This window comes from Oxyura jamaicensis, chromosome 10, assembly GCF_011077185.1.
Source record: "Oxyura jamaicensis isolate SHBP4307 breed ruddy duck chromosome 10, BPBGC_Ojam_1.0, whole genome shotgun sequence".
Classification (NCBI taxonomy): Eukaryota; Metazoa; Chordata; class Aves; order Anseriformes; family Anatidae; genus Oxyura; species Oxyura jamaicensis.
Genome location: NC_048902.1, coordinates 9,662,772 through 9,675,343, shown reverse-complemented (window position 1 = coordinate 9,675,343; position 12,572 = coordinate 9,662,772). Strand labels below are relative to the sequence as shown.

At 49.0% G+C, this 12,572-nt stretch overlaps 1 protein-coding gene across 3 annotated transcripts in view; it reads right to left on the bottom strand.

The window, feature by feature from the left end:
* Positions 1 to 12,572, bottom strand: part of HCN4 (hyperpolarization activated cyclic nucleotide gated potassium channel 4) — a 148,607-nt gene that overhangs the window by 62,189 nt on the left and 73,846 nt on the right. For all 3 annotated transcript variants that reach the window (XM_035335307.1, XM_035335310.1, XM_035335308.1), the window contains one exon: positions 10,962 to 11,385. In XM_035335307.1, coding sequence (XP_035191198.1) covers positions 10,962 to 11,385 — 424 coding nt within the window. The remainder of the gene's footprint in view (positions 1 to 10,961; positions 11,386 to 12,572) is intronic.

Here is a 12,572-nt window from a genome sequence, read left to right as displayed (position 1 = left end):
TGCACTCATGGGAAGCACTGTGCAAGGCAGCAAGGCGAGACGGAGCTACCATCTGCCATGCTCACTGCTACAAGAGATTTCCTTTTGCTTTCCGCGCTGGAGAAACCAAACTCTTCCCCCTAGAAACATCAAAGACCAGCTCTCCGCTCTCCAGCCCACTCGTTCTCTGTGGAGCAGCAGGCAGAGCCCAGCTAAGCAAGGCAGTCTCCTGTGTTTGAAAGTAAGTAATCCTTCACAATATACAAGGCAATGTGCAAGATGAACTTCTCAGAAAAAGTGACAACGCCTTGTGACTTGAGGCATTTAGAACTTATCTCACAACAGCCTTGAAGATCAGATAGTTCTGTGCCAGGGCAGATTAGATGATGCAGCAGGTCTTCCTCATCTCTCATTTCCTCTTCGTTCTGCCTTCCTCCTGCCCTGCCGGCCTTCCTCCGCTTTTCTTTCATATTCCAGAGTTGGACTGGGGCTGCTTCTCCCTCAAGACAAAATGCAATGTGTCTTTCAGATCCGGAGGGCAGACAGCTGAAGGGGAAAGTTCGCATCCATCCCTTCCTGTACCTGCAAGCTGGAGGTGATTTATCAACTGAACAAGCCAGCTGGTAAGATGTCTGGTCAGCCTGGCAGGCAGCAGACCTCTGTGGAAATGTTTGGGGTGCAGAGGAGCAAGGCTCACACGTAGGCCAAGCCTGGGGGAGGGGGGGGAAGCCAGCTGAAGAAAGTGCCATCAACCCGAATCACACGTGGGGCTTTTTCTCTCCACCTGAATGGAAATGACAGAGGACCTTTTTGTCCTCTGTGTGCATGGCAGAGCAATATGGAAATAGGGAGGAAGGCGATCATGGCACAAGCTCCTCATGGTTCATTTGTGGCTCCACTTTACATCTCCCGTGGCTGCTCCAGCACAAAGCGGGGATGGACACACACAGAGATGGGGAAGTGCTGGGCTCATGTGATACCCCAAGTCCACCTGTGTGTCCATCAGCGTCTTACAACGCATTCCTATAAAACCGCCAGCAGAATATCACCCTCCAACCAAGGGGAATGTTCCCAGCCCATGGGGAGTCCCCGTGCAGTCACTGGGCTCTCTCTAGATGGTCTCTTATGTGAAGGGGCAGGCGAGGCTCTGCCAGCCAAGCCATTTCCCAGGGCTGCTCCCAAGCTTTTTTGGCCCCAAATTATGTGCTCTAACACCCTCGCAGAGGGGACACAACTACCCTGATGTGGCTCACCTCCTGCTCCTTCAGAAACCAGTTAGAGCTGAGCCCAGTAGATGGGACTGGTTTGGGGTGGTGGTGACAGGACAGTGACTAGGACCTCTCGTTGGTGATCACTGCTGGGCCCTGACAGAGCCTCTGGACTTTGGCTGCACCCAATTCATATAATTAACTACACAATCCCAGTCTAATTCTTTGTAGTGTCAGCAAATCCAGTCACTGTTGGGATGAAGTGGAATTAGGGATGTTTGGGTGGTGCATACTGGAGAGGAGTCTAATCAGCCCTATTCGAGGGACAGCCTCTCCTAACTGGGCTGCACTGAGACACGGCAAATCAAGAGGAATTAACACCCAGCAGTTTGCTGGGTGAAAAAAAATATAAATGGAAAAACAAAAAAACAAACAACAACAACAAAAAAAACACAGCTGCTGCGTCTTAACTGTTCTCCACCCCCTCCAGGGACTTGAGGAAGAGCAGGCCTGTCAGCTGCTTTAAGAGACATTATCCTCACAGTTTCTTCCCAGTGTTTACAAGGAAGCGCTGCTGCTGCCTGTTTGGTTGCCTGTCAGTGCCAGTGCAGAGTGAGGTTCTCTCCAAGTTCACCCTCCACAGGCTCCACCACCCAGGAGCGGGGCCAGACCTAAGCCAACACTGGGTGAGGGCAGGCTCCCACGGCTCTGTGCACCGCCCCGGTACCAGGCAGCATGCTGCAGAGCCCAGCTCTTCCCAAGCCACTTATTTTCCAGTTGGTCCCCGGCCACCATCAGGGCTGGCCCTTACCTCAAGATTTCCCCTCAGGTTCATCTCCTTCCGCTCCAAGTCTGTTTGCTCACTGCAAAGACCATCCGTCCTTCCTTTGGATCCTGGTGGGATCCAAACCTGGGAAACATTCACCAAGCTTCTCCGTCACTCCTGCCCCTTAGGGGGCAAAGATCCAGAGAAACCACTATGCCATCCTCTTCTGTGCTCTGATGAGCACTGACAAAGATACAACCACCAGTTCAGCTGTGGACTGCCTGCCACATGGCTCTGCCAAGGTAACAGGGCCACCGCTGCCATTTCACAGTGCCAGGAAAAATACTTTTCCCTTGAGATTAAAAATCCCAGCTCCACAGTCTTTGTTCCCCTTTCCCTCTGGACACACACGCATATACCCCTGCATTCAGCCCTAGACCAACCTGGTCATGTAGAGAACCGCTGAGGTGAGGATGGAGAGCTCTGCGCTATCCAGGCTCCTGCGCTGCTGACCCAGCTCAGAGCTGCACAGCATCCGTGGCAGGTTGCCACTACCCATCCCTCCAGCGGTGGCACTGCTGTTTCTCGTGCTGCCACCTGCTCCAGGAGCGCTGGGGGCTTGGGCTGCTCTGTGCTTCAGGACCCTCGTGCCATCAAACTGCCACAAAAAGCTCGGAACGGCTGGGTCCCTGTGAAACGCTCGTCAACTTCTGTGATAAAAAGCCAGTCGAGGGACACTGATTCAGGGGAAGGAACTAAAGCACTGTTGCTTTCTTGGATGACTTTTGTTGTAAAATTCTGAAGATTTTTGTTGTGAAGTTTTATTTTTAGTTCCTTTGTCCAGATCATACAAGGGATTTTTCATGTATTCCTAGACTAAAACACCACATGCGTGGAGCAACCCACTTCAGGAAGGACTGGGGTAGGAGCAATCGAGAGGAGGCATATTTATCAAAAGCGGGGCAATTACCTCTTCTCTCTCCAATTTTATGGCACACTCTTGTTGAAGAACTTCTACAGAAACATTATCCGGCTCACAGCTCCAGCAGCTGCTGTTCTGCAGGACTTCTTGCTTAGGAAGGGAAGAAACAAGGGAGGAATAATGACCAACTTATCCCTGACCATGCAGGATCAGGGAAGGTGACGGAGGCTGGAAAGGCTGCGACTGGGGGACACTCATTCCTTGGAATTAAAACCCAGGGTGAAGGTCAGCATCATTAACAACACATTACAATTCTTTCCTGGTGACGTGGTGCTGGAAAAGAAATGAACAAAAAGGTTCTTGTCCTGAGGTCAGAGATGCAGTTCCAAGTCCTTTTCCAAGAAGGCAGTAAGGAGAATTTTGCAAAGAGGTTGCATAAACATTTTCCACTCTAAAATGACTCTGGGAATGTGGAAATTGCCTCATCCTTTCCTCTAGCCCTTGGGGTATTCCTGCTTAATCAAAATGGGGAGAGGGAGGAGTTAAAGTAGAAGAGGAAGCTTAAAAATATGTATCCTTGTGAGAGAAGCAAGAATAAAATGTCATTTCTCGGCTCTGAAAAAGTTACCACATTGATTTCTGCTTCATAAAAATGAGGTTAAGTTGAATGCATTAAGCTGGCAAACTGGATAATTGCATGTCCTGAAACTGTCTTCGAAACAGCTCTTTTCACAGCGGTGCTCAGAAAATAACTTCATCAATAAGGCTCTTGCCCATTAAACCTTTGCACCTCTCTGTGCCTTGCTCAGGAGTGAAGCTTGTCCTTCCCCAGAAGGATTTTTTCCTCCTTTCACCTCAAACTAGTGGAAAAAGTAAGGCTGTTTTGCATTGCATTAGCATATTTCTGGCAAAGAAGTAAGGAGGATAAAAACCAACCATCTTCTCAGGGCTGGGGCTTTCCAGCTCCGGTTCCCCACACATGGTGTGCTGCAGAGTCTTGCACTGTGGCTGGCAGCTTTTTTCTCCGGAGTGGAAATCAGAATTGCTTGGAACCAAGGCTTGGCCTTGGGTTTTGCCCGCTGAGCCCTTGTGCAGCGCCCCTGGCAGGTTGGGTCCTGCCCTTTCTGCCCGGCTGGCATCACCCCGTCCCCCTGCCTCTGCACCTTCGAAAGGCAAGAGTTTGCCTTCAGCTACCTCGTTCACATGGCAACACCTGTGCCTTCTTTGGCTCACGGTATTATCCAGCGCTGGTGCTGAAGCCTCTGATCTGAATGCTGCACTTTGTCCTAGCCAGCTTTGTCTGGGAGGGGGATCAGGGCTTCTTGCTCTGCCTCGAGCCCCACAGCACAACAGCACTTGCCACAGAGTGTAAGAAGTGTTTACAGACAGGGAGACATGGTGATAACTGGCTGTTCTCTCCCAGCGGCCCTGTCCTCCTGCTGCAACAGAATGGACTGGGTAGGTCCCCACTACCCTGGATTTATCTGGGGTGCAGAGGTGACCCCAAGTGCCCAGCAGGTCGGGGGGATGACAAGCAAACAAACCAGACTTGCCCTCACCCATCGACTGCTTCAGAGCACACAAAAATGCTCCGTGGGGAAATGAAGCAATCAACTTCAATTTCTAGTGGCAAAAAGCAACCCAGTGCTGTTGTGTTCCTTCTTACACTCCCAAATCCCCTCGTCGTCCTTTCCCACTAACCAGCTTCTATTTTTTCCCCCAGTGGCCCTATCTGGGCCAAGGTCCTGCTTCATTCACACAACTTATGGATCTGGCACAGCCCTTTCCAACCCTGTCTCACTAAATAAGAAAAGTGAGGCGAGGAAATGCTGTTCTCTTCAGCTGCCTCATTAAAGTTTTTCACTTGATATGAATGCAATCAATAGTGCCTTCCTGAAGAAGCTTCAGTGACAGGAGCAATTAATTTGCTCCCACTTGCCAAGGCTAATGTGCCTCAGACACACTGGCCTTAAAGTAAGGGGTGAGCCTGGCAGAACACTATTCCCATGCAGCTGAAACACATGGGAGAACGCCCCATCAGTAGCATGCAGCCTCCATGGTAGGAAGTCTTGGAAAATGGCATGGATTGCAGCAGGAACCTCCTCACGCCAGGCTCCAGCACTTCTCCGTTGAGGACCCTCTGTTACTGTGACACAGCAGCAATAACAAAGGCTGCCAGAGAGCCCCCTCCAAAAACAATGGCCTGAAGACAAACGACAGGCAGCTGGCAGGATACGGGCGTCGAGCTGCGGGCAGCTGGTGCTGGCAGAGAAATGCAGAGACGTGAGCTCTCTGGGAGAAAAGCGAACTTACCACAGGACCCAGCGAGGGGACGTGTAAGGAGGAAGCTGGGAGGAGTCTGAGGGAAGAGGAAAATGAGAGGCTGGAGCAGCAACCAGCTCTCCCAGTGATTAGAGATTATTAGCAGATCAGCCTCTCTTTTGAAAGCCTTTATAATTTCATCACAGTGTGAAAGCCCAGACTGAGAGCCCTCTGACACGCAGAATGAGAGGCTGGGCACAGGCAAGACCCTCTTATTGATGTGCCCCATGCCCTGATCAGTGGGGATTTCTCTTCAGGGGCCTGGGGGACCTTAAACCTCCCAGATGTTTCTAAAGAGAGCCATAGGCTTCCCAGAGCCAGCCCCACAGGTGACTGTGTCACGCAGGCACCCGGCTACTAAGAACAGCCCGGAGACAAGAGGCCGTGAGATGGCAAATGGCTTTCACTTGCTACGAGCTGCATCTGAACCACTAGAGACAAATGGCTCCGCGCCCTCCTCCCGGCCCCTCACGCCATCCATTCCCTGTATCATACCACGCTGTTGACAGGAGACGCATTAAGCACTGCCAGAAGGTGACTATAAAAAAAGAAGAAGGCTTTTTCCTTTTTATGGCACCCTCTGTAGCTGCACAGCTATTCAAATATTTGCCTTGCTTCTTATAATTCATTATAACCCATTTTTTACGATACCATCTTTGCAACTGTGTATTCCCACTGCCCAGGTGGAAAGCTTAAGTTGAATTATGGCAGCAGAACTTCCTGCTGGAGACAAACCCCGCCAAAAAAACTTTAGGTTTCTCTCTCCCGAAAGGTGACACAGCCCAGAGCAGGGGCTGGGCCACTGGCTGCCCAGAGCCAGTGAGGGCAATGTAATGTCTGCACAGAAATGGAGAACATCTCCTTCCTTCTGCTGTCTGTCCCTGTTATGCAAGGATATTCTGCTGCACAAGTGAAACAGTTTGATGTAAAGGCTGGGGTAAAATCTTGAGCGACCTTCTTCTCGTGTGGCAACAAGGGGGTTTTGCTATTAATTTCAGTGCAGCCGGGATTTTCTCAAAAAGGAAAAGATGTTCCAGTTTTGGGACACTGTGCAGCGAGAATGCAAATTACTGTAACTGGCATTATGATCCTAATTAGCTCTTTGATGACATTAAGACAAATGCTTGGTAATTCTGCCTTCAGAAATGAGGCAATGCAAACTAAGGAAGAAACTCAGCCCATTCTCCCCCTCCCTGCCACGTTCCCTGTGTTTGCTGAGTCCAATTTTGCCCAATGGAAGCCAGAGGTTTTAACGACTTACTCTCATGGGTCTGCCTCGCTATTTAACGCGACAGAATTGCAAACCATATCGATGAAAATCTGCTAAGCTATTTTCAACTGCTCGTGGAATGGGACCCTGCTGTGCTGCTCGAGTACAATAATTCTGTCCGGCTCCTCCCCTCTCAGGAGCCAGTTATGGATTTGGACTATCATTACATCCCCCAGGCCACTAGCCATGTTAAGTTAATTTAATTTAAGGAAGGCTACAAATAGGTCAGAAGAACCTAGGGGAATTAGCTGTTCAAATGAAAATGGAAATCAGTTGGGAGCTACGGTCTCACAGTTGTTGGAAGCTTTCTCCTGGTCCTGCCCGGCGAGCCCTCTAGCCTTTGAATCAGCTTTCTGAATCTCTCTGAATCTTCCTAAAAGCGACGTCATCTTTCAGATGATGTAATCTGTGGCCAGTAACAGACCTGAGAAGATGCATTTCCTCCATTCTGAAACTTCTATATAATATGGAAACTTGAGGGGAAAAAAGGACAGCATCCAGGAAGGTTTGCACGTTTTCATTGAAGTAATAGTCTGAAAATGACACAATTGTCCTTTCTTCAGGTTTCAGCTGTCAAAATTGAAAAGCACACCTTGTTTTTTGACTAAAATCTCTAAAAAATCCTCTCACTTATGACAATCTCTTATTATTGTGAGTTAGATCTAGTTAGATCCTTTCCTTCCCACCATAGTCTCTCGCATAAGATTCTGAAAACAAGATGTTTTGGTTAACATTGCCTACGTGCTATGTGAAAACCAATTTCCAGGAGCAGGATATTATTGTTGTGCCAATAAATGTTCCTTGTCCGTAAGTCACGATAGTTTGATCTTAAATATAGGTTACTGCATCCTGGCACCAAACACTGGGGCAGATGTGCATAAAACAGGAAAAGCTCAGCAAATTGCTCTTAAGAAAAAAAAAGCAATCAATTTTCCAATGAAAACCTAAAGGGATTTTTTTTAGTTTAACACTCGCAGTCTGCGCTGCCTTTTGATTGGGTATATGGGTTACAGGGCATTATTCTGCTTTATTATTTCTTCTGGGTGACCTTGGGGTAAGGTCTGTAGGATGTTACCGTTCAGTCTGCTTTCTATGAACAGTTTCTCAGGGATGACACCGCGAAGGCCCAGCTCCCTGTGCCTGGGAGCTGCAGCATGACCCCCTCTTCACATGGCCCAGAACCACAGACCTGCCCAGATACCCTGAATAGCTGCTGGGGTGGGCCAAAGGCTGAGGTGAGAAGAGTTCCCCTGGGGTGCCACCAAGCCTGGCAGCATGAAGCAGGGTTAGGCTGGGCATGCACAAGCACCAAGTACTGCCTTCTGCAGTCTCTTCTGTTTTTCTGCTGCCGTATCCCGAGCTCAGGTTGCTCAGTACCCCCTGCTGCAGCACAGCCACTTTCCCAACCACTCTGGAAAGTGCAGGGGTCACCTGTAATCTTGTCACCTCTTGTTTGGCCACCTCTGGACTACTCCCATGGCTGCAACCGAGACATGACAGGAGTTCCTGTGCTTATTCTCACCCTGGCAGCACAGCTCCAGACCCAGACTACGTTGGCTGCCCTGGATTTCTGCTACTGCACCTGGTAACTACCAGACACCAAAGCTTATAAGGCGATGAGCAGGCACGCTAGGCTCAGCCAGCGCAAGCATGCCTTCCTCCACTGCAGTCCAACTTCTGACTGCAGGACAGATACGGGCAGACACTTCAGAAAGACTCTATTTATATTCTGCCCTACTGGTAAATTAATTCCTTGGACCACTCATGCAAAATGGATAATGCAAATAAACTGCTACATTTGGAATTAAGCTTGTTCTTGTACTCCAGTGAACATGAACGCAATGGTGTTTTTTTTGTTTGGTTGTTGTTTTTTTTTGTTTGTTTGTTTGGTTGTTTTGTTTTGTTTTGTTTTGTTTTCCCTTCTTTAGGGTGTTTGCCGAGCTGCAGGCCCCAAAGCAGGGTTCAGGTCTGGGGGAGGATGTCACAGCAATCTGCTGCTGAGACAGAATGGCGCAGGCACTTCAAATGACTGGCTCTCGAGCCCACAGACTCATGACTAGCATTGATCTGGAACTGATGAGTGGCTGGCTGTTTTACAGCATTGCAGCCCTAGAGAAGGCTGCTCGCTCCTCACTGCAGGGTGAGTGATAAATTCATGCAGAGCATAGCCAATTGCAGGGGAAGAAACAGAGAGGCTCTCTCTGAACTCAGGAAGTGACCACTCATCCCTGTACTCACTCGGAGTGACACTAATGTACAGATGCAACATTCATATAGGAGCCAAAGCAAGGAGACTGACATCTCTGCGCACACTGCATCCTCCTCTCCTCCTCAAACAGGACTCAGCGTCTCAGCAGTAGGTACAAAAGAGGAGCTAAGTTCCCCGTGGCAGCAGTGATTGCTCCAAGAACTGTCAGAGTGCTTCCAGGGAGCACAACAGCTTCCTCCCACACAGAGATGGAGCAGCACTTCTCTTCCCCATCTCCTTGGTGCTTTGTAGCATGCACTGCACCGACGGCAAGGGATTGCCCCTTCTCTCTGCTTCCCTCCCTCATTCAAGAAGGTGGAAAACCTCCTAGTGCCACACTCTCTCTGGGAAAATGCTGCTTGGGTTGAGACCTGCTTGAAAAAAGACTATCGTATTTGCTCTGTTGGGCTCTGCAATGCATAACAGAGTCTGCATTGCAGTCTCCAACTGCAATCCAACACCATCTGTCCCTTCCACTTGCAGCACTGCATCACTCCAGGGAGTCTGCTTTTCAGGAGGGATCCAGAGCATGCCCAGCTATGCTGTCCCCTGGTGCCCAGCACAGCCAGCAGAAGGGCAGAATGCCCCACCCCGATCTGCAGTACAAGACTGGAACCACCACGGGCTCAGTGAAACCCTGTGAGAAGCAAGACAGGGAAAGGGTGCTGAATCGCTTCCTTTTCACTATGTTTTTGAAAGAAAATCAGAGCACTCAACAGCAATTACATTTAACTCCTCTTCAACCACCTTATGGAAAGGAAGTCAAGTAGCAGAGGTGTGTAAGTGCTGAGCCCTACACTCCCATGGCTATGTAAATCAGCAGCAAGGAGCTACGTTGGCATCAACCTAATCCACCAACTCCCTTTTCCTGAGTGTCAGAGGACAGAGAAGCAAGGCAACCAGGGGACAAGACAACAGACCTGGAGATACTTCATTGCTCAGCCCAGTCTCCAAGCTACTGAGCCACACCGGGAAAGACATTTCTGCTTTGGTCTGCTATTGGTCTCCATCTCTCAGTGCACATCCCGTCTGTCTGTGCTATGAAGCTAATTAACCTAGTAGTGAATTCTTCGGGGCTGTAGCTGTCTCTCCCTATGCATCTGTACAGCACCTTGCACCATTTTGTCCCAAACTTCAGCAAGGCGTTGTGCTCTGCTCTAAGCGAAACATTCGCAAATCATAAGGCTACAAAGATGAAGCCGGAGATTTGTAAGGTATGCACCAATGCTCTCCCTCTGAGTCCATGACGTTGGGAGGAGGAACGGTTCACCTCCGTCGTGAATTAGTGTTCTGACAGCTCGGTGCGATCTAGCCATGACTTGCATGGCTGCTTTCCCTTCACATTCCCAGGAGCACACTCTGCATTAGATCATGTTCTGCATCAGCTTCTGCTCCAAAGCAGAGGAGAAAGAATGGGGAAGAAGATGAAATTGCCTTGGCCAGCTTTCATTGTCCTGAAAATATGCTACTGACATGTGGAGAAAGCTGCAGGGAGCTTTCTCTCTGCTTTGCAGAGCACAGAGACAGGAAAAAATAACTAATTTTCAAGCTACTTGTAAGGTTGTGGCTTCACTCACAGTAAGCCTGACAACTCACCCTGCATATTGCAACTCCCCTGAGAACAGCACAGGATACTGGGGCTCTTGCTTTTCACCAGACCATTATGTTTTTAAATGGACTCTATTTGTCTGCAGAATGTTCTTCTTTCCTCTTCCCCTTAACATCATGTCAGAGAATTTAGAAAGCAAGAAGGTTATAAATATATAACCAAGCCATTTATTCAGGAGCTAAGCATGTAGAAGTTGCTTGGGTAAATAAACGCCGCAGGTTCTGCAAATCAGCTGTCTCGAGACCCTTCCTCTGTGCTGTCTCTGGACCCCCTGGGGCTCTGGGAGGGCAAGACCACACTGTCTGGCTAACTGCTCCCCGCACAGCCAGCTCTAGCTTCACGCTGCCTGCAGCAGACCCACATGCACTTGCTCCCCACTCAACCCATGCACCCCCTCCCCAGAACACACACACTAGGACCCTGCAGGAGATAGCACAGTCTCAAGTGACTGTGCAGCAGCAAGCTGACGGCCCTCTTGGGAGCCTGCTAAAAGCAAAGCATTACACTCAAGACACAATCTTTAGCATTCACACTGGAATAAAGTGGGAGAATGGGCATTCAATCCAAGCACCTTTGTGTAATAACAGCATAAGCAGAGAAAGATATAGGATGCAAGTGCACCACAGCCTCTGCTCACCTCCTCCCACTGATGAATGTAGCGGATGAGCCGGGAGAGCCGCAGGAGCCGCAGCAGGCTGAGGATTTTAGTGAAGCGCACGATGCGCAGTGCCCGGGCTGTCTTGTACACCTCAGAGTCAATGCGGGTTTCAACAATCAGGAAGATGTAGTCAACAGGGATGGAGGAGATAAAATCCACCACAAACCAGCTCTTCAGGTACTTCATCTTGATCCGCTGTGGGTCTAGGATGATCTCCGTGTTGTCCTCCACCACGATGCCTGTTCGGAAGTTGAGGACAAGGTCGATGAGGAAGAACGTGTCCGAAACCACATTGAAGACAATCCATGGGGTAGTGTTTTCATCCTTGAAGAAAGTGATGCCCACGGGGATGATGATCAGGTTCCCTACCATCAGCAGCAGCATGGTCAAATCCCAATAAAACCTGGACAGCAAGACAGAGACATGCGAAATCAGCTATGGAGTGGGAGACCAGGGAGCCCACATGAACAGAACTGATGTGCTTTATACATCTTTCCTGTCACTCGTTACCTAAGCTTTGCTAGTCTGCCTGATGTTTTCCCAGTGCACAAGCTGCTAACATAATTAAGTGCTTAATAGCACAGGGACACTCATCTTTGGGCTGAGAGGGTTCAGAGAGGAATTGGGTACGTGGCTGGACGTGCTCCCAGGAAAACTTTGTCTGGGCCTTCAGGGCCACCGAGAAGACGGGTATTTGAAGTTAATACAGTGACTGTTATGAAAAGGGACAGAACAAGTATCTGGAAGGGCTCAGAGTCAGCACGTCAGTAAAGCCACTTGGGGTCACAGTCATCAGGCTTGCTCCTACTGTCTGATCCTCCTTTGGAAGCAGCCAGCGCTGGTAGCATTGGGATCAGGATAGAACTAGGAACGGCCGTGTTTGGTTTAGCTCTCTTGTTGAACCAAGCTTACACTGAGCCTGGACTTGGAGTTTAGTCCACACTCTATAGACTCCTCTGCTGTACAGAAATGATCAATAAAGCTCAGAGTCATGCGCCTGGAAATTATCTATTTCATTTCTAAAGTAATCAACAACAACATTTAACTACTGTGTCATGAAGCCCAGTCTCCAAGAAACTTATCTTCACTTCAGCGGCAAGTCAATATTATCCAGCAGGCCTTACAACAACACTCATTTTCATTCTTGAAGGCACACAGCCTAAATACAGTTCCTAATTTATTTGTTTGGGCTTTTTAAAGATTTTCCCCAGGTTCTAGTGTTGCTGTGACTAGATGTTGCTGTGACTAGATGTTGCTGTGACTCAACCAGAGTGAGGACTGATTTTTTTTCTGGATCTCATACTTTGATGAGGAGCCTCACAAAGGACCCTCAGTGCCCAACTCCGGTGCTCCAATCCCCACCAAATGTTTCACACATAGAAATGTCAACGCACTGTGGTCTCACAATGCCAAGATTTCTGTGGTCTCACAATGCTAAGATTTCATCAGCTCTACATCGTATACTACAGGGCTGTTACTGTTACACCGTGAGGTATCATAAATAATTTACATCCAGATGCACTTGTCACAGCAAATGGACAAAGTGCACAGAACAAACCGATTATCGGGTTTGGTTGCTTATACCTGAAG